This window comes from Panicum hallii, chromosome 8 (genome assembly GCF_002211085.1).
Source record: "Panicum hallii strain FIL2 chromosome 8, PHallii_v3.1, whole genome shotgun sequence".
In the NCBI taxonomy this organism is placed as follows: Eukaryota; Viridiplantae; Streptophyta; class Magnoliopsida; order Poales; family Poaceae; genus Panicum; species Panicum hallii.
In genome coordinates, this window is record NC_038049.1 from 42,633,125 (window position 1) to 42,656,903 (window position 23,779).

The following is a 23,779-nucleotide window of genomic DNA, read 5'->3' on the forward strand; positions in this document are numbered from 1 at the left end:
ATGCATCAAGGATGGGACAGGTCGACTTCTGGTGAAGGATGAGGAGATCAAGGACAGATGGCGAGAATACTTCGACAAGTTGTTTAATGGGGAACATGAGAGTCCTACCTTCGAGTTGGATGACTCATTTGATGATACCAACAGACGCTTTGTGAGGAGGATTCAGGAGGCAGAGATCGGGGAGGCTTTGAAGAGGATGAAGGGAGGTAAAGCGATGGGTCCCGATGGCATCCCCATTGAGGTGTGGAGATGCCTGGGCGAGAGGGCGGTAGTATGGTTAAATAAGCTTTTTAACCTAATTTTCCAGTCAAACAAGATGCCGGAGGAATGGAGGAGAAGTATATTAGTACCGATCTTCAAGAATAAGGGAGATGTTCAAAGTTGTACTAACTACCGGGGGATTAAGCTGATGAGCCATACGATGAAACTTTGGGAGAGGGTTATCGAGCATCGCCTAAGAGGATTGACAAGGGTGACCCAAAACCAGTTTGGGTTCATGCCTGGGAGGTCGACCATGGAGGTGATTTTCTTAGTACGACAGTTGATGGAGAGATATAGAGAGGAGAAGAAGGACTTACACATGGTCTTTATTGACCTAGAGAAGGCGTATGATAAAGTACCGAGAGACGTCATGTGGTGGGCCTTGGAAAAACACAAAGTTCCAACTAAGTATATTACCCTCATCAAGGATATGTACAAGGATGCGATGACTTATGTTCGAACATGCGATGGCGATACCAGTGACTTTCCAATTAAAATAGGACTACATCAGGGGTCAGCATTGAGCCCTTATCTATTTGCTTTGGTGATGGATGAGGTCACAAGGGACATACAGGGTGATACCCCTTGGTGTATGCTCTTTGCTGATGATGTGGTGCTAGTTGATGAGAGTAGGGTAGGGGTTAATATGAAGTTAGAGCTGTGGAGACACACGTTAGAGTCGAGGGGGTTCAGACTGAGTAGGACCAAGACCGAGTATATGATGTGCGACTTTAGCCCGACTAGGCATGAGGATGGGGACGTTAGCCTCGAAGGTCAAGTGGTGGCCAAGAAGGATACTTTCCGGTATCTAGGATCAATGCTTCAGAAAGATGGAGACATTGATGAAGATGTTAGACATAGAATTTCAGCCGGGTGGTTGAAGTGGCGGCAGGGTTCGGGCATCCTCTGTGACAAGAAGGTGCCACAGAGGCTAAAAGGTAAGTTCTATAGGACGGCGATTCGCCCAGCGATGCTATATGGTGCTGAATGTTGGCCTACAAAAAGGCGACATGTCCAGCAACTGAGTGTAGCAGAGATGCGTATGCTGCGCTGGTTCTGCGGGCATACAAGAAGGGATAGAATCCGGAACGATGAGATTCGAGATAGGGTCGGGGTGGCACCTATCGATGAGAAGTTGATTCAACATCGGTTGAGATGGTTTGGACATGTACAACGGAGGCCTCCTGAGGCGCCGGTGCGTAATGGAGTTCTAAAGCGGGGCGATAATGTAAAGAGAGGTAGAGGTAGATCTAGACTAACTTGGGACGAGACGGTTAAGAGAGACCTTAAGGAGTGGAATATCGCTAAGGAATTAGCTATGGATAGGAGCGCTTGGAGATTAGCAATTAATGTACCTGAACCGTGACCTTTGTTACTTTTTGTTTAACCCCTAACCCTTCCTTTGGCTTGTGTACTTTTTGTGTTTCTTATTCTTGTTTTCTGTGGGTTTCATCTCTAGCCTACCCCAACTTGCTTGGGACAAAAGGCTAAGTTGTTGTTGTTGTTGTATACAAGATACCAAACAATTTCATCCATGCAATAGATCGCATTTACTCTGCTTTCTCATCAGTGATACTCGAAAGCTTCTCTTGGATAAGAACAGTAACCGAAACCTGCAGAAAGCATCAGGCCAGGGCTGGAAGTGCTTGTAGCACTATCATATATAGTGCATCATGAGTTGTCATTATTTGTTTGCTGCAATGTATATTACCAAAGTTGCACCAATCATTTGTTGTTGTTACTACTTGCTTTTGCTTCTTTGCCACAAGTAAAGTGGTCCATGTTTGCTGCATAGTTTCCTGTTAAATCCACTTGCTTTGACATGTTTAGGTCTGAAATTCCCCTGTTTCAGGAAGGAAAATCAGTTTTGCACATATTGCCTTGTAGCATAGAAGCTTGATGCAAGTAAGTAATTGCCAACCGCAGTCTACATTGCTTTCAATAGGTAACTACTTTGTATGCATTCCCGAAAGATAACTTCTTCACATCAGAAAAGAAAAAGAAAAGAAAAGGAAAGATAACTTCTTTGTTAAGGGACCTAAGACTTTATCCAATTGGTGGTGACTTGTCCAATGCATGCTTGTTGTCACCACTATGAAGCTTCTTCTTTTTGGTTGTGCAACATTTGGCATGCACTAGATAGACACGAACACGACTATTTGTGGGTGCCGAGTGTTAGCACACAAAGGAGACATCTGATTGCCTAACGCGTCATGTACCTCTTCTTGATTTCACCTCTTTGTTTATGTGCAACTTGAAGGCAATCTTGGGCATGCACAAACTAGTAGCATGCCCAAATCTTCAAATATATATTTGTCTGATTATCATTTGTCATTGATAAATTTGTAGCACAGTTATTTTAATTTGTTTGATACACTTCCTTAAATCTGCTGTTTCTTGAAAGAAATGCTTCATGTTTAATTATTTGACATTTACCTGAAATATGCATTTAGCTCTTAGCAACAAATATTAAAATTAATACATAATTTTTGTGGTACAAAATTGATATTATAAGATTTGTAGTCAAAGTTACTTTTCGTTACAATTTCATAGAACAAAAATAAAAAATTGATCAAGTCATTATTGGTCAAAGCCTTGTCCTTACTAAAAACAAAATACTAGTAAAAAAATTGAAGAGAGTAATTAAGAATAGTTCATACTTCTTCCGCTTCCATTCCAAATTGTAGATCGACCGAGCAAGCAATCGTGGTCTTGTGGCCTGTGACCTAAAAGCATCTTGCGTGACCGGGGCTGTAGATTCCAAAGCCACGTCATCTTCTTCCTTGCGCAAAACGGCCAAAGGACTTCTAAAGCATCTGCTACCGCTAATATTCCAAGAACTGAGTGCCCTTTTACAACAGAGTGCAACTCATCTCGGCAGGAAGTCTGCAGGTTCATTGAACCTGCCCACAATTTTTTTACCCCGGACGGACTCGGACAGGAGGAGAGAGCACGATTCTTGACCACTTTAAACCTGTGTTTAGAGCTCCCCAAAACGCCCACTTATCCTTTTTCTAGCCGCTGACTTGTACGGAACATGAATCTTTAAGGCTGGTTTTATTTGGAATACAGGCTATGTCCTCTGTACTGGAGCTACTAGATTTGTTCGTACAAAAACGATGCAAGAATCTACTAGGAGCTCAGGAACTTCAGAGGGTACATGAACTGTACAGAAACAATTTCAAATCATTTTTATTTTGTTTCGTACCAAGTCATGTTAAAAGTCCATAATGGAGCCCTGTATTTTAAATCATACTGTACAAGAGTTCAACATAGAGGACTTCAGGGTGTAGTTATAAATCTCCGTACTGAAAATTCATGAAATAAGTCCACTTGGAATGAATCAAGATTTTCAATGCGCCCGTGCAAAACGTGGTGCCGTACCCTTGTCTCCGCCGTTACAGCGAAAGGTCGTTCTAGGACACGTAGGCGTGCAACTCTAGTGAAAATATGCTAGATTCTGAAAACTCGGCACATCTATAGTTTGTCTAAAAAAGATTGAAACTTGTGCTTTGTTGCAAAAGTTGAGGTTCAAAACCATTTTGGAATAGTTCATATGAAAAAAAACTTTTTCCCCCTAAAAATGCATGTTTGGTCATTGTGCAGTTGTTTAGCTAGACTCTTTTAGACATCGTTTGCAGTTCGGACGAATCATATCTACAGTTTGGCCGAATCGAAATGAAGAAAATATATGATCATGCAGCGTGCAAAAGGAAGGAAGAACTATGGTTTCAGTGTTTTCCCCTGTCGTGGACAGAGATTTCTGGTCAAAGGCTGCACATTGTAGCCAACGTTTCGTGACTCTAGGTAGGAGTTCTCCCGTAAACAAAAATAATTTACAGATTTCCCTGTCGATCAGGTAGCTTTATTTCCGGTTTGCGAGAACAGAATCCTTTTCCGGTGACGGAGCTCTACCTGCCGCGAGCGCGTTGAATATTCCTATCCAGCACGCATCGTTGTTCATAGTAATATTTCGATGTTACTGGTTAAAGTTTAACTTGTCTCGTTGAAAATTGTGATCATAGATCCCTTTTTTCCACCAAAAGATCCGTTTTTTCCACCGCAAGAGTATAGGTATTATAAGCTATTATAGTTGTACAATTAATTTGTATTCGTGAACAACCTTCGATACAGTCAATGTGACGATGACGATGACTTCATCAGTCTCGAGATGTGTGCGCATATGCATACACAAGGTTACATTCGATTCAACTCTATCTATCTGACACGGTGATGTACCTTCACAGAAGCTGACATTTGCATTCCACGGCCCTATAAATAGCACATCTCTCTCCCTCTCTCGTAAACTCGGCCTGACACGTTGGCACACACATTCGTACACCACACCCGTGTGTGTAGCGTGTAAGAACCGGGTATATATAGCGCGCGTCCGACGCCGACCACCGAACGCCGCCGGCGTCCGCGCCCTTTCTTCCCGCCATGCTCGCGAGGGCTCCTCCGCGGCCGTCCTCCGGCGCCGCCGGTGACGCCGTCCGGTGCCGCCACGACGACGCGCCGAGCAGGAGGCCGTGGGCGGTGCCCGCTGGCCGCGCGCGCGGAGGCCAGCGACGAGCTGGCGCCGTCAAGCTCGTCGCGGCGAGGACGGCCGTCGTGGCGGCGTCCGCCGGGGAGAGGAGGTCGGCGGGGCCTGAGCCGGTGGCCGCGGCGCCGGCGGACGGGGCGAAGCTCGCCAATGGGTCCGCCGTTGCAGGTACGTTGGTGCAGCGAATCGATCATTTCCAGAACAAGTAATTCCGTTTCTGTAATTTTGGGTACGGTTAAGCGTTACTTTTCTTTGTGAGTGATTAACGTTATTAACTGCCATTAAAAAGAAACTAGAATTACGGCCACTAGTAAAAAGCATTACAGAATACAAAATACACAGAGATTAAATATTTTCTATCTGATTCAGTTTGTAGCTATTCAAAGCTACTGTACTCGATCACTGATGGCATTGCATTTTCTTGAAAGAAACGAAGAAAATGACGTCAAAATCTGTTGGCAGACGCAGCAGCTGCCGTACGCTAGGTGAAGCAGATCTTCAGTTATCTTGAGAGATACCGACTGACCACGCGGAACACGTGATCTCTTTACATACATATTTGTAGAGACCCTACAACCCTGATCAGTGTAGCCACACCGCATTCGATTGCGACCTCGTCGAACAAGTCATCAGAGGCATGTACGGAACGAAAATGATTTGGTACAGTTCATCACCCTGACAGCTAGCTGAGCTGCGATTGTCACCACTCACCACACAGTCCTGAGTCCTCTGTTCGTGAAAATAAAGAGTTGGTACGGACAGTGAGCAACACATCACAAGATTCAGACAAAAAAGATCTACAATTCTGGGATATATTGCTGATTTTTCTCTTTTGTTTTTGTTTTCTGAGAGAAACTCTCTTTGTTTCTTTTTTTTTTTGTAAAATCTGTCGCGGGTCGCAACCGAACAATGCATCCATCACCATAGCTGCAGAGTTTTGGTGTAGAGGGGTGATGGACAAATGCCAATGGCGTCAGTTCCTAACAATTTCCTCCTCCCTGATGAACTTTCCTTGTGCTGCTTGAACCTAGGAGACACAAAAAACTGCACGATTCACGTCAGGGTCACGGGTTGAGCTTGAGCCGGATGCGTTTAATTACTTGCTGAAAATGACTCCGATTTTGAGATTTCGGCGCCTTTCTAGAACACAGTTGGATGGCTTGGTGATCACTTTCAGAATGGGACAGCATGTTCAGAGTTTTGGATACACTAGGCTGATTGTTGAATGGGACAGCATGCCAAAGATTGAGATTGATTAGTACCTAGCTCGGTTCCCATGGAATCTGAATTCAGTACGCGATCATTGGAGATAGCCGTAAATCGAGGTTGATTGTGCTCTGATCAGTTCTACACTTCTAGTTCACCTTTAGCTGTTAACCTTGACATGAACTGTAATTTCGTCCTTTGACTGATAGGATGTTTCTGAATAAATGAGAAGGAAATTTTATTGATATGCTTCTTTATTAGGCACTGATTGGTGGTGCCAAATTTATGGGTTTGGTGGTACTGAGATGTCAGATCTCTGGGACCCTTAATAGGAATGGCCATAAATCAGTGACTTGATCATGCAACCTAATATTGCCATCTTCATCAAGGCATGGTTTGGTTATAACTACAGAAGTGGAATACCCAGCATTCTTTTTGATAATGAAGCACAAGATTTTCAGTATGCTTCTCAGTTACAAGTTTTGGTCTTCCAAGTTTTTTTGTTTAGCAAAGATCGTAGTAAAGTGTAGGAGTTGCACTGCAAAAGTTTCTCAGTGACCAATTAACTGGCTTATGCTTAAAGCTCTACTCCTAATTAACTGGCTTATCCTGAAAGCAGTACACCTGACCATTTAGGATACAGTATTCCAAATTTTGATTCGGGAAAACATAATTAACTGGCTTATCCTGAAAGCAGTACTCCTAATTGTCGTACCAGTTTTCTCATTATACGCTGTCCAGCATTTCAAAGAATTTTATGGGTTTTACAGGTATCAGCAAGCTTGTGACCTCAACTGTTGGGAAATCGACAAATATCCTGTGGCATGACTGCCCCATAGGGCAGACAGAGAGGCAAAAGTTGATGAACCAGAAGGGTTGTGTCGTGTGGATCACTGGACTAAGTGGTTCGGGTCTGTATGAGCGGATCAAATGCCCATGGTCTCATACTGAATTTGCTCTGCCAGTGAAATTTAACTAGATCTTAACATCCACCACAGGAAAGAGCACGCTCGCATGCGCGCTGAGCCGGGAGTTGCACTCCAGAGGTCATCTGACATATGTTCTTGATGGGGACAACCTAAGGCATGGGTTGAACCGGGACCTCAGCTTCAAAGCAGAGGACCGTGCCGAAAACATACGCAGAGTAGGTCTGTTCGGTTCGGAAATCACTCTGCATTATGATCAGTTTCCACCAGAGAACTTCAGTGCTTAAAGTTCTAAGTGTGTTTCTCTTTTCAGGAGAAGTAGCAAAGCTATTCGCAGATGCCGGCCTGATCTGCATTGCTAGCTTGATATCACCTTACAGAAGTGATCGTAGCGCATGTCGAAATTTACTGCCCAAGTCTTCATTCATAGAGGTATGCATGACTAAATTTGAACTTTCTTGTAGAGAAGTCAGAAATTGCTGAATTATTCTACTATTTACTCACGTTTCAGTAAGATTTATAGTTGAGAGGAGTATGTTTCTGCAGGTATTTTTGAATGCCCCAATTGAGGTGTGCGAAGGGAGGGATCCAAAAGGCTTGTATAAGCTTGCCCGTGCTGGCAAAATCAAAGGTACTAAAATGAAGCAACTGATTGTCCTTGTTTGCTATCTACTCGCAAAGCTTACTTAGGAAAATCACCTGTAGGGTTTACTGGAGTTGATGATCCTTATGAACCACCATCTGATTGTGAGGTTAGCCAAATCTTTTACTTACTAGAATATCTTCGGTGTCTCTGCAGATCCAGTACTTTCTTATTACTACTGTCAGTTAGTTACTCTGGAGAAAGGTTCCTTGTTTAAGATAGGTGATTTGCAGTCCTCTAGGACTTATTATGAAAAACTTTGTGCAGATAATGATACAATGCAAAATTGGGGATTGCCCTTCACCTAAATCAATGGCTGATCAAGTGGTGTCATACCTCGAAGCGAATGGATTCTTACACGACTAGAGGTCAATGTTTGTGATGCATCGTCAGAGCACGGGATCGCCAATATAATGCTAGATATCTATGTCCTTGCTGATGATGTATCACACTTGAGATCATGTGGTTGACAAAAATTTCTAGCAACCTGTCTATGTGCATAGCTTATGGCTGACTGTGATGGAACACGTTTATGTCAGATGCAGCAGTGTAAAATGTAAAGGTGTATGGTTGTGAGGTCAATTGGATTGTTTGTCACAAAACCAGAAAATGGACCATGGAAGTTTTCTTCCTGGGGACCAAGCGCCTGCTTGGTTAGTAAAGGGTGCTTTCAAGCACTAGCCTACACAGGCTCAAACTTGACTTCCAACCGTCTAGTCCCGTACCTCTATTAAAGATGAAACTCTCATATCTCTACCGCTGTTCCTACTACTTCTGCCACTCATCATTTCTGAAGATCGATATAAGTCGCCACACATCAATCCTGTGTAACTATAATTAACTGAAGTAAACACCTACTTATCTGACACATTATTGCAACATATATACCTACTTCGCCTCGGAACATATAATTGAGTTGGCTACATATAAGCAAGTTTCATGACCCTACTTGGCTACTTACTTTAGGAAGTCTTTTTGTTTTTCAGCAACTCTGCTAGTTGCCGTGCTGCCCAGCCCAAGAAACCATTACAGATCATGAGAGTGGCCACGACTTATCTTCTATGCAACTAGCAAGTGATAGGATATTACGTCTGGGAATGGGAGGAGTTGGGAAAACCTGAGTGGCTTCTTGGAACGTTGTGTTGGCACTGGCACCTGTCTCCAGCAATGCTTTTGGCATATAGTGATACAGTGTGAAGTTGTAATAAGTAACCACTTTTTTAATGATAGATTAAAGACTTAATAAGCTCAAGAACACGCTTTAAAGCTTATTTCTGCATTGCTGCGAGATGTACCGGTACTTCTTCCATTGACACTAATCTTTTTTTCTTATTTCGTGGCCCTGGCGATCAGTAGCTCCTCAAGTCCCTCATCGATCACATACTTAAGAAGCCGGCGCCGGCGCCTGCGCTGTGGAACTTGGAGACGGCGCAGTCGGTGGAGAAGAGGCCCGACGAGAGGTACTTGTGCGCGCCGCCCATGACGGGCATCTTGGCACCGATGTCCAGCTTGCTCACGTAGCCGGGGCCGTAGGTCTGGCCGAGCACACCGTCGACGTCTCCGGTGAGGTTGTGGAACCGGAAGGTGAGGTCGAGGTGCACGAGGCTGTCCTCGCCGGTCCTGCCGTACGTGTCCCGGCGCGTGGAATCAGGCGCGCGCCGCCGCGGAGCATGTCCAGGGCCCAGGGTGGACGGGAGCCGTTGGATCATACACGTGCGGCCAAGATAGGGCATGAACGGTGAGCTCTGGCTGCCGGATCGTGCGCGTGCATCCTCTGCACCCCAGCCGCTCGAAACTGAAACCTGCTGCTCGGTTTCAGGCTTTGATGTGCCTGGCTCACACTTGTGCTGCCTGCAAAACAGAGAGCTGGTTGGTTATCTGCTGCGCTACCATCCCCTGAAACTGAAACTGGAAGCAGCATCAACTATTTCATTTCAGAATTCAGATTAACTATTCAGAAAACCCAGGGCCAAGAAACCCTGGCCTCAGTTGTATGCAGTGCTTTCTTGCGTACGTCGTCCGTGCAGCTTGATCAGATAAAGAACAAATCATGAATGCAAGCTTAGGCATGTTTAAAAGAGACAAATTAAAGCTATGACGGCTGCAGAGATGAGAGGCACTAGGGAAAAAAATGAAGCACGATTTGGATGCTTGACTTCAATTTGCAACCCCAACCCACAACAAACCAGGCATCAACTACATCTTGAACAGCTGTGACAAAACTTACATCAGCAATCTCGCATGGATGATTGTGAGTTTAGGACACAAACTGGGATAGCAACGCGCTAGAGAGACGACTAAGTTCAAACAGAGATTAGCTGGAAACTAGCAACGTGCTAGAGAACGACTAGGTTCAAACATAGCTTACCTAGAAACTAGCAACGCTCTAGCGGCGTCCAAGATAACAAGACAATACATAAATAGTCATTGCTGATGTGGACCATAATTCTCTGCACTAACCTAGCGCAATCTCACACCTCAGCTGGCCTAGCTTTCTTATAACCCTCCGAACTAGCACCTGGGGAATCTTCATCAGCTCCACGGCTTGTCTCATCAGCACCAACTACATCAGTGTGGCACCTCTTTCCAGTAATCTGTAACTCCTGTTGCCTAGACCATCTATCAGCATACGCCTTGAGCTTCCGAACCCACATAGTTTTCAATCCTGGGAGACGCTCAAGGTCAGCAAGGGAGCAGTGTATGAAACGAAACATTTTGTAATCAATCTGTTTGCAGGCATCATCCGCTGCAGCATCTGCCTTCTGTAGCTTCAGTACCATGTCAGGCGGAAAGCTCTATATGAAACCCAAAAAAAAAGTTATTTTATCAATGACTAGTGTAACATTCCATAATTTTTTAGTGCAGATATTAATTTATATAGAGATGGATTCATCTACCATTGAGAACTCCCAATCTTTCACCAGTTTAGGGGTCAGAATCTTAGCCATAACTTTTGCATAGAGCATGTTATCTTCAATCATTTCGCCAATACCAGGAACAAGCTTGTCGCATGCCTTACGCAGATCCTTGGGAACACGACATAACATGACATGACATCGATCGATGCAAAGAACCAGCATTGCGAATAAATGCATCAGTGATCTGGATTGGATAGACAAGAACACGGTCAGACCAACACAAGTCTGCATAGTGCAAAACTATTCAAAGTGGTATCTACCAACAAGATCTAAAAAAAAGTGGTATCGACCAACAAAAGATCAATCTGTACAAATCAAAGTCCTGGACTATAAAGCATAAACTAAACACAACAAACTCAAGAATGAATAAACTTTTGCATTAGACAATGTCATCACAGAAGGGACAGCAGGACTCAGCGGTAAGTGTGAAAAGCAGTGCGTACACTAGGAAAATGTACATCACAAGAAAGTTCAATTCTTACTGCTTCTGTAGGGACGTTGATTCCAAATTTACTGATGGATGCTTTTAATCCTTCAGAAACTGGGAGAAGGTACTCAGGAGTGATGTTGTCTCTTTTTTGGTATAAAAAACCAGCCAGAACATTCTTATACCCCCATACGAGTTCTCTGGCAAGATAATATCGTTGTCGAACAACTTGACTTTTTTCTAAGAAAGAGAAGCAGGTTATGGATAATTCAAACCGGATTAATGCAAAGTGAAAACCCAATTAAACTAAAGACCCCGACTGACCATATTGGATTTGATGACACCTTTAAGCTTTTCATCCCCAACAATCAACTCTTTTTCATCTCTGCAATATTTCCAGATCACTTTAGAAAGCACTTCACCAGGACCATCACTACGCCACACAGGAGACTTGTCATCAACCTTAACGTAGTCAACCAAAAAGATAACCTGGTAAGAACAGTAACCGCACGGTATTAGATAGAACTATCAAGGAATATGGTTGACAAGAATAAGCCAAAGGTGAGATACAGTGGTCCTTCGTATTTTCACCATTAATAGCTTATAGTGCCGAATGCTTTACTTCATTTTGATTTTGCAGTGTAAGATAGTTTGACTTCGACTTGCTGTACTCTGAGTTGCAAAATCTGTGATGACAGTGGTAGAAAAGCAAACTGGAAAATTAAAGCTAGTGCACATGTGTATTATAATCAATCGATCCTAGGCGCAACGAGTACAATAGAAGAGAACCAGATGAACATGCAGCTAACAAAAGCATGCATGGTAGATTCAGAAATACCGACATGCTCAGCTGTTTCTCTGTGGGCAAACCACGACCACACATTCTGCAAAAATGAAGTGAAGCATCGTAATAAGGAAGAGTATAGTTTCAGTCAATGACATGCAAGGACAGTTTGGATTGGTGTGTACATACCTTAGGTGCATTTAGTATCTTACTCTTAATATTGAAGAGGACAAAACCCTTGGGCGTCTCCAGCAGCACCACCTTATCCAACCAACAGAGATCCAGTCTCTCCTCAACAATCATCGCTAGTCTGGCCTTTAACTTGAAAGAGCATGACAGAATAATGATGCGATAGTAGCAGAATATCAGAAAACAGTGAGAACCGTGCATGGTTAACAAAAGAAGAAGAAGAAGAAGAAAAACTGTGTCCTGGTCCCAATAGATGAGGCCTGTGCAAGCGTTGTACCTAGTCCTAGAGGCAGGCTCTCTTGCTTTATCAGTTCGTCCAGAGAAACCCTAAATGTCCCTCTTTTCCTTTGCTTGTATAGGACAACGAACCAAGATAGTTCATTCTAAGCCTGTGGATATCATCAGATCAACGACCTAAAAAACCAACCCATTCTACGAACAGAGACGACGGCGGATCGAAAGGACGACTACACCGCATGCATGCGTCCTAACCATCTACTCATCAATAGATCGGAGCGAGAGAAACTACAGGAGCGATCGATCCAGAGGAGGGCGAGGATGGTCGCCGTACCTTGACGCGCCGACTCGGGGAAGGGATCGACGAGGCTCTTGAGAGGAAAGATTCGTGGATCGGGTCGCTTGCTCCGAGGTCCGAACAACGGGAGGGACCGGGGCGAGCGAGATGGGATCGGGGAAAGAGGCGACGAGGGCAATTTATGGCCGTGTGACATGTTTCGCCCTCGGCCTCGGCGGACTCCTGCCGGAGCCGTTGCTCATGCTAGCGCCAGAGCCGCTCCTGCTCACTGCGACCATGCCAAACCCCAGCTAGCCTTTGCTGGTCCTCGTCTGATCGTCTCCCTCTCCCTCCATGAGCTAGCTGCGTGCCTGAGCTGGCGCGGCCAACCGAAGCCGCCGAGTGCCAAAGCCGGCTACACACGTACTCCCTCCGTTCCAAATTATAGGTTATTTTAGCAAATTTAAATGTATAGATTTTGTTATGCACATAAATATACATTGTATCTAGATGCATAGTAAAATATGTGTATCTAGATTTTCTAAAACGAACTACAATTTGAAACGGAGGAAGTATATATGTGTAACAAACAGCTCATTGTTCAATGTAGAAGAGTATCAGAACATTGGTGTAAGAGTCATAATGGTAGGAGTCAACCCAGGAGTTATGGGCCTTTCGCTTCAGAACAGAGCAAGACAAACTGAAGGAAGCAAGTCGTGAAGCAACAATGATGGAGGACCGGGATTGGACCTATAAAGCATCATTCTTGAATCTCAAAGTTGCATATATGCATTTTATTTCTCATACCTTTATTAGCTTGTCCATGAGGACCACTTCCCTTTAATTATATACCACACATCTCCATATCATTCCATCTCTTATGACTCATCCTCTATCATTTCTTTTTAGATTAAGAAAAATCCCGGCCTTAAACATTCTCACGTGAACGTGTACAGCCAACAGAAAAGGCAGTACGCATATTGCTAGGCACACTGCCTCAAACCAACGATGACGAAACAGCAATAACCAACAGCTCCAACTAGAACAAACAGTGAACCAGCACTACTGTTTTAGACCCGACAACAGACTAAGACAGAAGAGGAGCCAACAGCTGACTACCCAGACTAAAGGAGCTATCCTGCGATTCTTCTTCTGAGGTTCCAACATGTCTTGGCAAAAAGTTCCAGCATTGCTTCCTCCATTCTGCTGCAGCTCTTCACTATAAAATTCTTCGCTTCCTCTTCAGATAACTGCGACCATTTCTGTCACGACCCAAGTTAATGAAAAACATGATTAAGATTAATTCCACACCTTCATGAGCATCATCCAATCATAATCAAGCATCATGTGCATTTTTTTTATTGAGAAATTTATTTTTCTTGCTTGGTGTGAATGAATGTTGTGAAGAAAGTTCAAATTTTGTTAAGTAACTATGCCCTCAAACATTTTATTCAAATACTAGATTTCAAATGTTGAATTTTGGACAATTTTTGAGAATTTTTTGATATTTAACCCGAGCTATAAAATTCATGGACAATTTGAAAACTATGGTTTTGCTCGAATTTTTGTGAGCAATCTTTAGTAGCTTTTTGAGTGTTTCTTGAATTACGTTCTTCGTGATTTAATATTCCTCCAGTAAATTTTTGACAAATTTTGGAGCCCGAAAAGTAGTAGTTTTTGAATTTAGAATTTAGAGCTTTGTTTTTTGGTTATTCTCTTGGCCCGGCCCCACGCATCAGCCTCCTCTCCCCCGCTTCTCCCGCACGTCGGGCTCGCCCGTTGGCCAGCCGCGCGGCGGCGCTGCCCCGCACGCCGCTGGCTGGGCCAGCGTGACCTCGGGTGGGAATCACCCCACGCCCACCCGCTCGCCTCCCTGCCCAGCCTTCAAACGCGCCGCCCCCTTCCTCTTTTTCCCCGAAAACCCTAACCTTTCCTCTCCCGCCGCCTCCTCTTCCCTCCGCCCACCGGCCGCCGCAATCCACCGCCGTCGGTGAGCCTCCACCCGATTGCTCGTGCGTGCACCGTCCCCTCCTCCTCACTCGATCCCAACCCTCCGTCGCCTCTCTCCCCGGGCGCAGCCGCTCCCTGACCTGCACCTCCATCCGCCGCCGCCATTCCCTGTCGCGCCACCGTTCGCCGCCTCGCCCCGCTCGCCCGTACCATGGGTGAGCACCGCCGCCGTGATGTGCTGCTCGTGCGCGCGCTTCTGCCCCGCTCCGCCTTGGGCCGTGCCGCCCCCGTCGGCCGCCGCGGCGTCGTGCCGCGCGCGCGCTCGCACGCGGGTCGCGTCGCGGGCGCGGCCAGTGATTCAAGGCTGCGGCTGGCCTTGACTCCGCCTGGGCGGGGCTGGCAGCCTGGGCCCGCCTGTCAGCACCCAGGAGCGCTAGATCCGGGTGGATCTAGTGGTTGATGCCCGTTTTCTTTTATTTGATTAATGCTGTGATCTTGTAAAATACATAGTTAATTGTGTAGCCTTCCAAAAATTATGAATCTTGTTTTGTTTGTCTTCTCTGTGATAGATCTACCAGGAACAATTATGTTGAGCATGTTACAGTCCTGTTTTTTGAGTTATATTTTATTCTTTCTAAATCAAGTTAATTGCTCAACTTGCTATGTGATGCTCTAAAAATGCCAAATTAAATCTTTTAGATTCCTTGTGAAATGCTCTATCCAATGGTGCAAATTTTATAAAGGACCTCAGGCTTTTTGGTAGGGTTTAATGTGCTTAATATTTTTCTGCCCTGCAAGCTTATTAATTTCATAACTTTAGTTTGAGAAGTGATAAAATGGCAAAACCGATTCTGTTACCTTTTGTGTCATGTCCGTTCTCCCTGGTAATTTTTTGAGGATTTATAGAAATGTTTTGAATGCATTTTAAGATTTAACTTGTGTAGGGCAGCTGAAAATTATAAAATGCATAAGTAATTCTATAAAAATAATTTTGCTGCAAATTCAACTCTCATGAGTTCCTTTTGAGATTTCCTGTGTGCATAATTTAAATCATGATTCATGCTTGTTAAGTACCTTGTTTGAGCAAATTAAAGCGTAGTGATTAAAGTGTAGTGATCGAGTTTCCTTGTCCTTATCGTTTGTATTGCTTCCTTGTTTGGAGTGATATTTTTTTTCTATTTCATATCATACATACCACATTATTTTCCCATCATCGGCATCATTCTAATGCATACATCTCATTGATGTATTATAGTGACCGTAACGCCGGAGGACGAACCCGTTGAGCCCGCCGAGACCGTCGAAGCCGAGCCGGGAGCCGAGTTTGTCGTTGAGCAAGAAGATAACCAAGGCAAGCAGCTAAGCATGATTCCTTGATCCGCTTAACTTATTTAGAATTATTTATCTCACTTAGGTATATATATTTATGCTATATGTTTATCTATTGCATCGTCGATCCTAATTTCATGCTATGACTTCCCTTGCTTTTACTTTCATGTCCTTGACACACGTAGTTAACAACTAATTGATTAAGCAAATGCTTAGCCATGCTTAGAGTTAGTTTTTAGTTTGCAAGAAACATCGGAATAGGGTCACCTTGCTCACTACACCACCTTTAGCTATTTTTGTGCTTGTTCGGTTTAAAAAGGTTGGAAGATCGGAATGGTTTAGTTGGGAAGTTGTTTCGCGATTCGAGCAGAAGGTAGGGCCTAGAGAAAGGAGTCTCGGAGGCATAGTCCGCTTGAATCGGTTAAGGACCATCCGTGGATGACCTCGGTTTGAGCATTTATCGTATTACCACATATCCATTCATAGGGTGGATAAACCGATTACCTTCTAGTTTTAATCTTTGATGCACGGTCCTAGATGCGTGGCCATAGAGCTTTGTAGAGAGGCTTAGGGGTGTCCCCGGTGGACCTAAGTAACTCTCCGCGCACGTTAGGCGTGATATTCAACGATTAGAACTTGTTGGAAAAGATGGACGCGAGTACCCTCTTGCCTAACGTGATCGGTTGGGTAAGTTGCATGGTCCTCACATCGTGTGGGTAAAGAAGTACATCCTTGCAAGGTTAACCAATCAATTCGAATTGCTGCGCTCTCGGTCATGAGCACGCTCAATTTCCAATGTAATCTTCATAGAATTATCGGTCTTGTTGGATGGGTACATGTTACCTCTTTATGATGCATAGTGGTTGGATGATTCAAATAACTAAAACTTGAGGTGGGTTGGTCAAGTTAACTAAAATGCTAGGAAGTTGGGTGGTGGAATTAGAGAGCTCATGCTTATTTAATATTAGTTAACCTTAAAGCCTTATTTTTGTGAGCCTTCATGTGCATAATCCTTGGTTATTATTTATTCGCGTAAGTCGTACTCATGTTGCTTTATTAACTAAGTTGCAGATGAGCCGGATGTGGTGTTTGGCCACTTCTAGCCCGCCGATTCCGGCGCTGGTGAGGAGTAGACCGATGTGGATATGATGGTGTCCTTGAGCAAGATGCCATTCTTCTATCTCGTTATATTTTTCCGCTGCGCAATCGTATTGGGGATATCATCTTGAACATTAAACTTTATGGTTTATGCCCCTCTCTAATGTTAATTGTGAGCCCAAGACTTGTATCTCGTATTGGAACCTTTAAATTTCAGATTTGAAACCTTCCTCTATATTACTCTTGTAATAGCTAGTTGTTTAACTTTGTATTAAAACTTGCTCTTTGTGGATCATCGGTGATATATGGGCTTGTGACTGTATGTGTGTATGCATGATCTTTGGCATACGGTGGAGCACATACTAGGACTATCGGATTTAATATCATTTTTGGTGAATGATGGGTTGCTCCTTTATAATTTAGATGTGGGTTAACCCGTGGCATGCCATTAGTGCGAGCGTGTGTTAGTCCTCATCTTCATGATAAGGACCGGCGGTTCGCTTAAAATGATATTAAATTGGGCGGTTCTCACAATTTCCTTACCAAAAAGTCCCCATGAAGATGAACTGCAAGTACGAATTAGGAGTTTTTGACAAAATTTCGGCACAACCAAATGGCCCAACATAAAGCCACCGCACCTACTAGCAATTGTTTTCTTAGTTTACAAGAAAAACTTCTAAGCCAAGAACCCAGTAAGTTGGCCACACTGGAGGGGGGTTGTAACCCAAAAAACAATCCTTACAAAATTCCAAACAAATTTTGCTATATGACAATCGAAAAAGAGATGTTGAATAGTCTCTGTACAGCTGCAGAAGCAGCAAGTACTATCCCCCTCCAATTTCTCTTTTAACAAATTATCTTTTGTGAGAGTTACACCTTTCTGTAAGTACCATAGAAAGATCTTAACTTTCAGTGGTAGCCTTATCTTCCATAAGGCACAGTTTTCATGTGTTTTACCATCCTGCATCAAATCTCACTACATTCCTCTGTCATTTCTAAACAATGGGAGAGGAAAAACAGAGATATGTCTGTAAACGACAATGCCATTGGAGGAGCAGGATTAGATTGGGAATAGGAGGCATCAGGAGAAGTGCTTTCTGCCTTAGCAAGGCTGCCGGAAGAAACCTTTGTCTAGGGGGTCATACGTGCATCATTTCAGCCTGCACCATAGCTGTTTTCAGTTTTGGAGAAGGTACTGCCTTCGGGAAAAATGCCATTAGAGAGACTTACGGCTACTTTGCTGCATCTGGCATGCACCATTGCATCCTCCAAAACTGTTATCTGGTTGTTGTCCTCTACACCGATCTGCAGGGGCGAAGCCAGAACAAAATGCCACCGGGATCAGCCGAATGCTTGTCAATTTTTTACTGGGCCCAACAGAGTGAAAAACTGCTGGGTACAACGGGTCTTGCAGAAACCGTCGGGGTCGGACCCGACGCCACCACACAGCTTCACTCCTGCCTATCAGATAACACTACACCTTTAGTTTCAAACAGTTTCCATAGGATGTTTGAAAACAGTTTTCATAGCCGCTGGTTGTAGAGCTAGTTTGAGACAATTGTTCATAAGATGCAACACTAGTTCGAGAGAGCAGCCGTTTGAGCGGATTTGGATCCATCGTCTCTAAGAATCTCATGTCGGACCTCGAGATGCCGCTGATGAAGCCAGAGGTTCTCTGGTGCCAAGCACATAGCCTCCAGCCAGACAGCGGCTAAGAATTGTCTGTACCTGCATTACATGCATGCCTGTGCATTCTGCTATTCTTTGTATTTACAGTCCATAACAGTTACTCACCAGCAACCACACCCTCATAAATTTTATTGTTTCTTATTCTCTCCATCCCAAAATAAATGTTCTTTTAGCAAATTTCAGAAACATTAGTCGTAAGAAATGTCTAATTATATAAAAGCCTTTTTCAGTTAGAAAGAAGAAAAATCTCAGCGCAACAAAAGCTTACTTAACCTCTCTTATGCCTTCAGTATGGAAAAAGAATCATCAGGTGAAACAGCTTATGACACCCAGTCATGGACTGCATATTATACCAATGTTGCCCGAAGTGCAAACGAAACATTGGCATAAAACATCGCCTAGCCCAACCATCTTTGTTGATGACCCGATTGTGGCACTGGTACGTGGGGATGGCGAATGGGGAGCAACTATCGGGTCAGATGTAGCTGTAGCAGTAGGTCTTGGAAAACTAGAGCACAACAAAGTTGATTCTTAACATTTTTTTTTTGATGAAACAGGAGGGGAGGATCCCCCTACTGGATATATTAAAAAAGAATAAAAGGTTTAAATACAAGTGAGGCCTAAGTCGCATATGTATCTAGCCAAGCTTTCATGGCCTGAATATACTTTGACTTTGCCCTATGTATAACCAAAGAAAAATGAAATTTGAAACTCTCTTGTACATCTTGAAAGGTTTGGGCCAGAATAAAAAATGAGGGCATTACGAGATCCCCAAATGAGCACATTATGATGACAATCTCCATGAAGAAAGGGACCTGTAGACTTATCCTGAAAATTTCCAGAATTTGTAGAGGCTCTAAGTTTATTGCACTCTTTAGATTTAGGGAAGCCCAACACTGAATTGCAAAGGGGCACTTCAAGAAGAGATGTTCAATAGTCTCCTTCTAAACCTGTTCCACATACAGCACGTTCATAGTTTTGTAGGAACATATTCCTTCTTCGTAACACTTCTCTTGTGCTGAGTTTGTCTTGCAGCAGCAGCCAAAAGAAAATTTTATGCTTTAGTTGACAAGCTGACTTCCATAGCCACCTGAAAGCAGGGTGTATTTCCATATGTCCCTTCAAATGCTTATATGCCTTAGAGCAAAAGTATCATGTTCCTCAAGTTGACTCTTTAACATTCTATGGCCTTGCAATATGCTCAACTAGACAGAAGATCAACTCATTGCAGACCATTAAAACGTAACAAATATTTTTTTGCAACAAAGTCTGTCCTATCTTTCTTTGATGCCTCAAATTCCCATAACACTAGTTTTTATACTCTTGGTTCTCAATATATTGTCTAGATGAGATGTTATATATGATGTTGGATCGATGCGAAAGGCAGGGCCTCCTTTATATGCAAATGGCTATAGTGACAAGAAAAAAGTAACTCATTTTGGAATAATTACTAACAACACGTGTCGGTTGTCAGGGAAGAGAAGAAAAAATGCAGTAAAGCCAATAGCTAAACCCAATTGGTATTGTCAACTTATAGACTCAAAACTCATCCCAAACTTTCTAATAGTGCAGCACGTCTATCGTTCAATGACGCTTAACATGTAATAGGGCAGCATGTGCAAGGAAAACTGCTAATCCATATATAGCTTTAAATAAAAATAAGAAATCAACCACCAACTATTCCGCACACATCATTATTGCCCACGTCTCTCCCAACCTACTATCCTCTCTCTCCCTCTCTCTCTCTATTTATATTTGTCTAAAACTAATAGTAGTGTCCCATCTCAATTTGCCATGATGCTGGGTAGCTTTCTCAATACAGTTGGAATGAGTGGTATCAGGAGAAGAGTGTTTCCTTGATTTATAAGAAGAAGGATGTTTACAGAGGAACATTGTCCTCCACCTCTTTTCGACTTGCTATCCAATTCTTGTGATCTTGCAACTTTACTGCATGAACTCACCGGAGGGAAACTGGTCACAACGAGGTGCCTGCTTTATCTAAGGTGTTCATTTACCTGAGACATCCCAGATTGCGGAACCACTTGCTGCCTTGGACGCTATCCAACAATCTTCCTCTACAATGGCAAAATAGCAATCGATCTGGGGGTAGTGGAGCTACAGCTTTTGTATCCTTGTCTGGTTGTCCTGTTCAAATGCCACATGTCCCGCAGAGTCTTCTCCTTCTCAACCCTGCGTTCCCGATGCCACTCATTCTCATCTACTGTTGGATCGGACTACGTTGTCTGCAGCATTATATTTGATGACACGGATGCATACAAGGCCCGGCTGATCAACTATGTGTGTGATGATGCTGCAGAAGCAATACTAGTGTTAAAGAGAAGGGCGGAAAGACTAGTGGACCTAGGAACTACATGATATGAGCTGAGAGCCTCAATTCTCTTGCAATGCAACCGGCTATACACCTACTATACCCACCACAGTTTGCACGCAAGACGCAATATATTGCTTTTCCGGATATTGGTCATCTATATAACTCTTACAGACCACATCCACTCGGACACAATGACATTGTAGACTAAGCAGATAACTATTTTTATTTTAGGTGTAGATGAGTGATGCAATCCTCTCATTCTCATGTAAAACAGAGACAATAATCACCGTTTACAATGGATAGGAATGAGGGACACCGAGGAAATAACATTGTCATGGTAACGGGCTGTGGCACCGGTAGGTAATAGGGAATTTACAGAGCGGGAGATTGTTGGAAGTTCTAGCCCTCTTCCTAGTGTGGAAGATGAATTAGAGGCAAGTACTTCCCTGCAGGACCCTGATTCACGCTTTTTTTTGTTCCTTCAGAATTGAGCTTTGACAACCAAATCTTTGAGCTTTTATGGCATCAAAGTTCCAAGATATATCCTAAGGATAATTCCAAGCTCCTAAGCTACTGACAGGCAAATGTTTCTGCAACCAAATGGCAGGATGTCTCATATGTTTTCAACCGTAGGAATTTTGATCAGTGAACAATGTAGGTGATACATATCCCATCTTTTTCGCATGCAAGTGTTCAATGTCATAGTATACGAGAGATATAATATTTTCCTGATAGAAAAGAACTCCTATGCTTTTTTTACCAGTATAGTTTATATTATACAATGAGCACTGTACTATTGTCTTCACCAATGGGCACTGTACTATAGTCTTCAGAGGATAGAAATCCTGCATCCTTCCAATGTTAGTGTTTACTAAACATTCTGCATACTTCAAATGCTACTGTTTATGTTTGACATTGCGGTACAATTTGATCTTGAATCAAAAAGTCTGTTCATTCAAATTGATTATAGTTTAATATTCAGGGGAAATGATGATGACTTTTGTTTAAAGATGCTTGATATAACCTCATTTACAAGTTAGTTGAAGTATTCTAATTTCATCATATAAATTTAGGTGGCCACGCACATATTCTATATCTTATAAACAAAGAATTTGTTTGTTTAATCTGCAGGATATCCTAGAAGACCGTGAGAAAAAATCCGAAGAATGAAGCAAAGAGGGAGAAGTGAAATACAAATTATCTTCAAGCATCAAGCTTTTAAAAGAGATTCCAAATGTATAAAAACTAGGGTAATATGTAAGGTTTTCATTATGTTAGATGATTGATTGTTGACTATATTTGATCTAATAGAAAAGGATTATTTGTTCCCGTGAGGTTTCCGTGCTGTGTACTTTGAAATGTATCCGTAGTGAAAAAATGACTGTGTATATAAGAAGAGACTACCAAATAATGCCCTCCGTGATGTCATATTCAAACTATATTTGAAATAAGAAAGAAGAACGGATCGAAGAAAATGGATTTAATTAAGTTGCTCGAGATAAAATGCAAAATATCACTACAAGCTTAGACACGTAATTTACCATATCTAAAAAAGCATATCATGTCTTCTAGACACGCTTAATAAAAATGTATCTATAGTTCTTGACACGGTCCGTCTGGAGACGCTCCAGATACGTTTTAGTAAAATGTGTCTATACTCCATTAGATATGAACTAAAACGTATCTAATCTACAAATAAAATGTATCTATAGAGGGGTTTTCTTGTAGTGAGAATGGCATGAGACTCCCAACATCAACAGATACATGAAGCCCGTTTCATATGGCTGCGGCTCCTCTAAAAATGGCTTCGGCTGCGGTTCCTCTGGTGGAGCTGAACCCGTTTTGAAAAATATTTGATGAAATGGTTTCTCCCTATTTTTTATAAATGGATTGAAGAGGTGAAGCCAATGAAGCTAGTATTTCTGGCTCCTCCTGCGCGGTGTAAGCCATTTCCGGCTTCAGGATGTATGAAGCCGTTTTCAAAATGCCTCTTTGGTACAACTTTAGGTGAAGCCGTTCATGGAGCCGTTCCAGAAGCTCTGCCAAAGGGGCTCATGGTCTCATAGAGCTCCAAATATGGGGCGACTAAATAATAATTGTCTAGCCCAAAGGGAAGGAGAAGACGAAGGATTCACTTCTTCAACACTACCACTGTCTCCTGTTCAACGTTTTGAGAGCTCAGTCAGGGATTGCTGGCCTTGAAATGTTGCTTGACAACTAGTGCCTGCATCTATAAGTTAATCCAGAGATCTTGTAGCAGAAATCGCTGGAAGACTATGGTGGAACTTTGTCATCTATGAATCTGTCTCTTTTGATCTTGCTGTCCAGGTCAAGTGATCTCTTCATCTCGCTGCCCAGGAACCACAATGTCCTTGTCGCATTGGATACGCAATTGAGCAGCTAGACTTAAGTACATCTTGCTCCCACTCTACCGTTATGACAATCAATATATTGATTCGTATATACTGGAAGTAAACGATGTTAATTTAATCCTTGTTGGAAGTTAAATACAATGACAAAAAAAAATTGGTCCATGCTCAATGTTTTCACTATATCCTAGGCTGAAGAGAACATTTTAAGCTTAAATTCATGGGATATATTTTGCTAATTAAATCTGTAATGACGCCTAGTGTTGCATCCTGTTAATTAGATTCGCAACGTTACGTGTATTTTTAGATTGAGAACACCAGATCTCAGCCGCTATGATTTGACCGTGTACCAAATTGACAGCTTGACCTTACTGGTTAACATGGTGGGTTCCTCAGACTCTGAGATTAGTATGGGTATAGATTATTTTTCTTTTTTTCTTTTTTTGAAGCGATAGATGGATGGCAAGCCACAGTGTCAGTTCATTTATTTTGAAGTTCGGTAGGTTCAATTTGATGCTCAACTTTAAGGACAGCTTGTGCAAGGAGAACTGTTGGTCCACTGAGATGTAAATTTAATTAGAAATCAGCACCTACTCTTCTC

General features: G+C 42.9%; 1 protein-coding gene and 1 long non-coding RNA gene across 4 annotated transcripts; one reads left to right on the forward strand and one right to left on the reverse strand.

Moving 5' to 3' along the window:
• The first annotated feature begins 4,582 nt into the window (after positions 1-4,582).
• On the forward strand, positions 4,583-8,276 carry LOC112872456 (adenylyl-sulfate kinase 3-like). 2 transcript variants are annotated; one of them, XM_025935541.1, is made up of 7 exons: positions 4,583-4,972; positions 6,781-6,921; positions 7,009-7,158; positions 7,250-7,368; positions 7,483-7,567; positions 7,642-7,688; positions 7,847-8,276. In XM_025935541.1, exons 1-7 carry the CDS (start codon positions 4,702-4,704, stop codon positions 7,943-7,945), a joined length of 912 nt encoding a protein of 303 aa, XP_025791326.1. In that variant the 5' UTR covers positions 4,583-4,701; the 3' UTR covers positions 7,946-8,276. The 2 variants fall into 2 exon arrangements, with proteins under 2 accessions (XP_025791326.1, XP_025791327.1); XM_025935542.1 differs by lacking the exon at positions 7,642-7,688.
• Positions 8,277-8,880: 604 nt separating this feature from the next.
• Positions 8,881-12,794, reverse strand: LOC112902908. Of its 2 annotated transcripts, XR_003230692.1 has the most exons (8): positions 12,469-12,794; positions 11,898-12,029; positions 11,516-11,808; positions 11,249-11,413; positions 10,980-11,164; positions 10,477-10,681; positions 10,040-10,374; positions 8,881-9,430 (listed from the first exon to the last, which is right to left on the reverse strand). It is a non-coding gene; the product is annotated as an uncharacterized LOC112902908 (long non-coding RNA). The 2 variants fall into 2 exon arrangements; XR_003230691.1 differs by lacking the exon at positions 8,881-9,430 and having other exon boundaries at positions 9,739-10,374; positions 12,469-12,793.
• Positions 12,795-23,779: the final 10,985 nt, after the last annotated feature.

Bases quoted from the DNA above. Each gene is read 5' to 3' on its own strand.
- LOC112872456 (XM_025935541.1), top strand. From the start codon at position 4,702: ATGCTCGCGAGGGCTCCTCCGCGGCCGTCCTCCGGCGCCGCCGGTGAC. The intron at 7,159-7,249 runs GTCTGTTCGGTT...TTCTCTTTTCAG, and splicing joins CGAAAACATACGCAGAGTAG to GAGAAGTAGCAAAGCTATTC. The intron at 7,369-7,482 runs GTATGCATGACT...ATGTTTCTGCAG, and splicing joins CCAAGTCTTCATTCATAGAG to GTATTTTTGAATGCCCCAAT.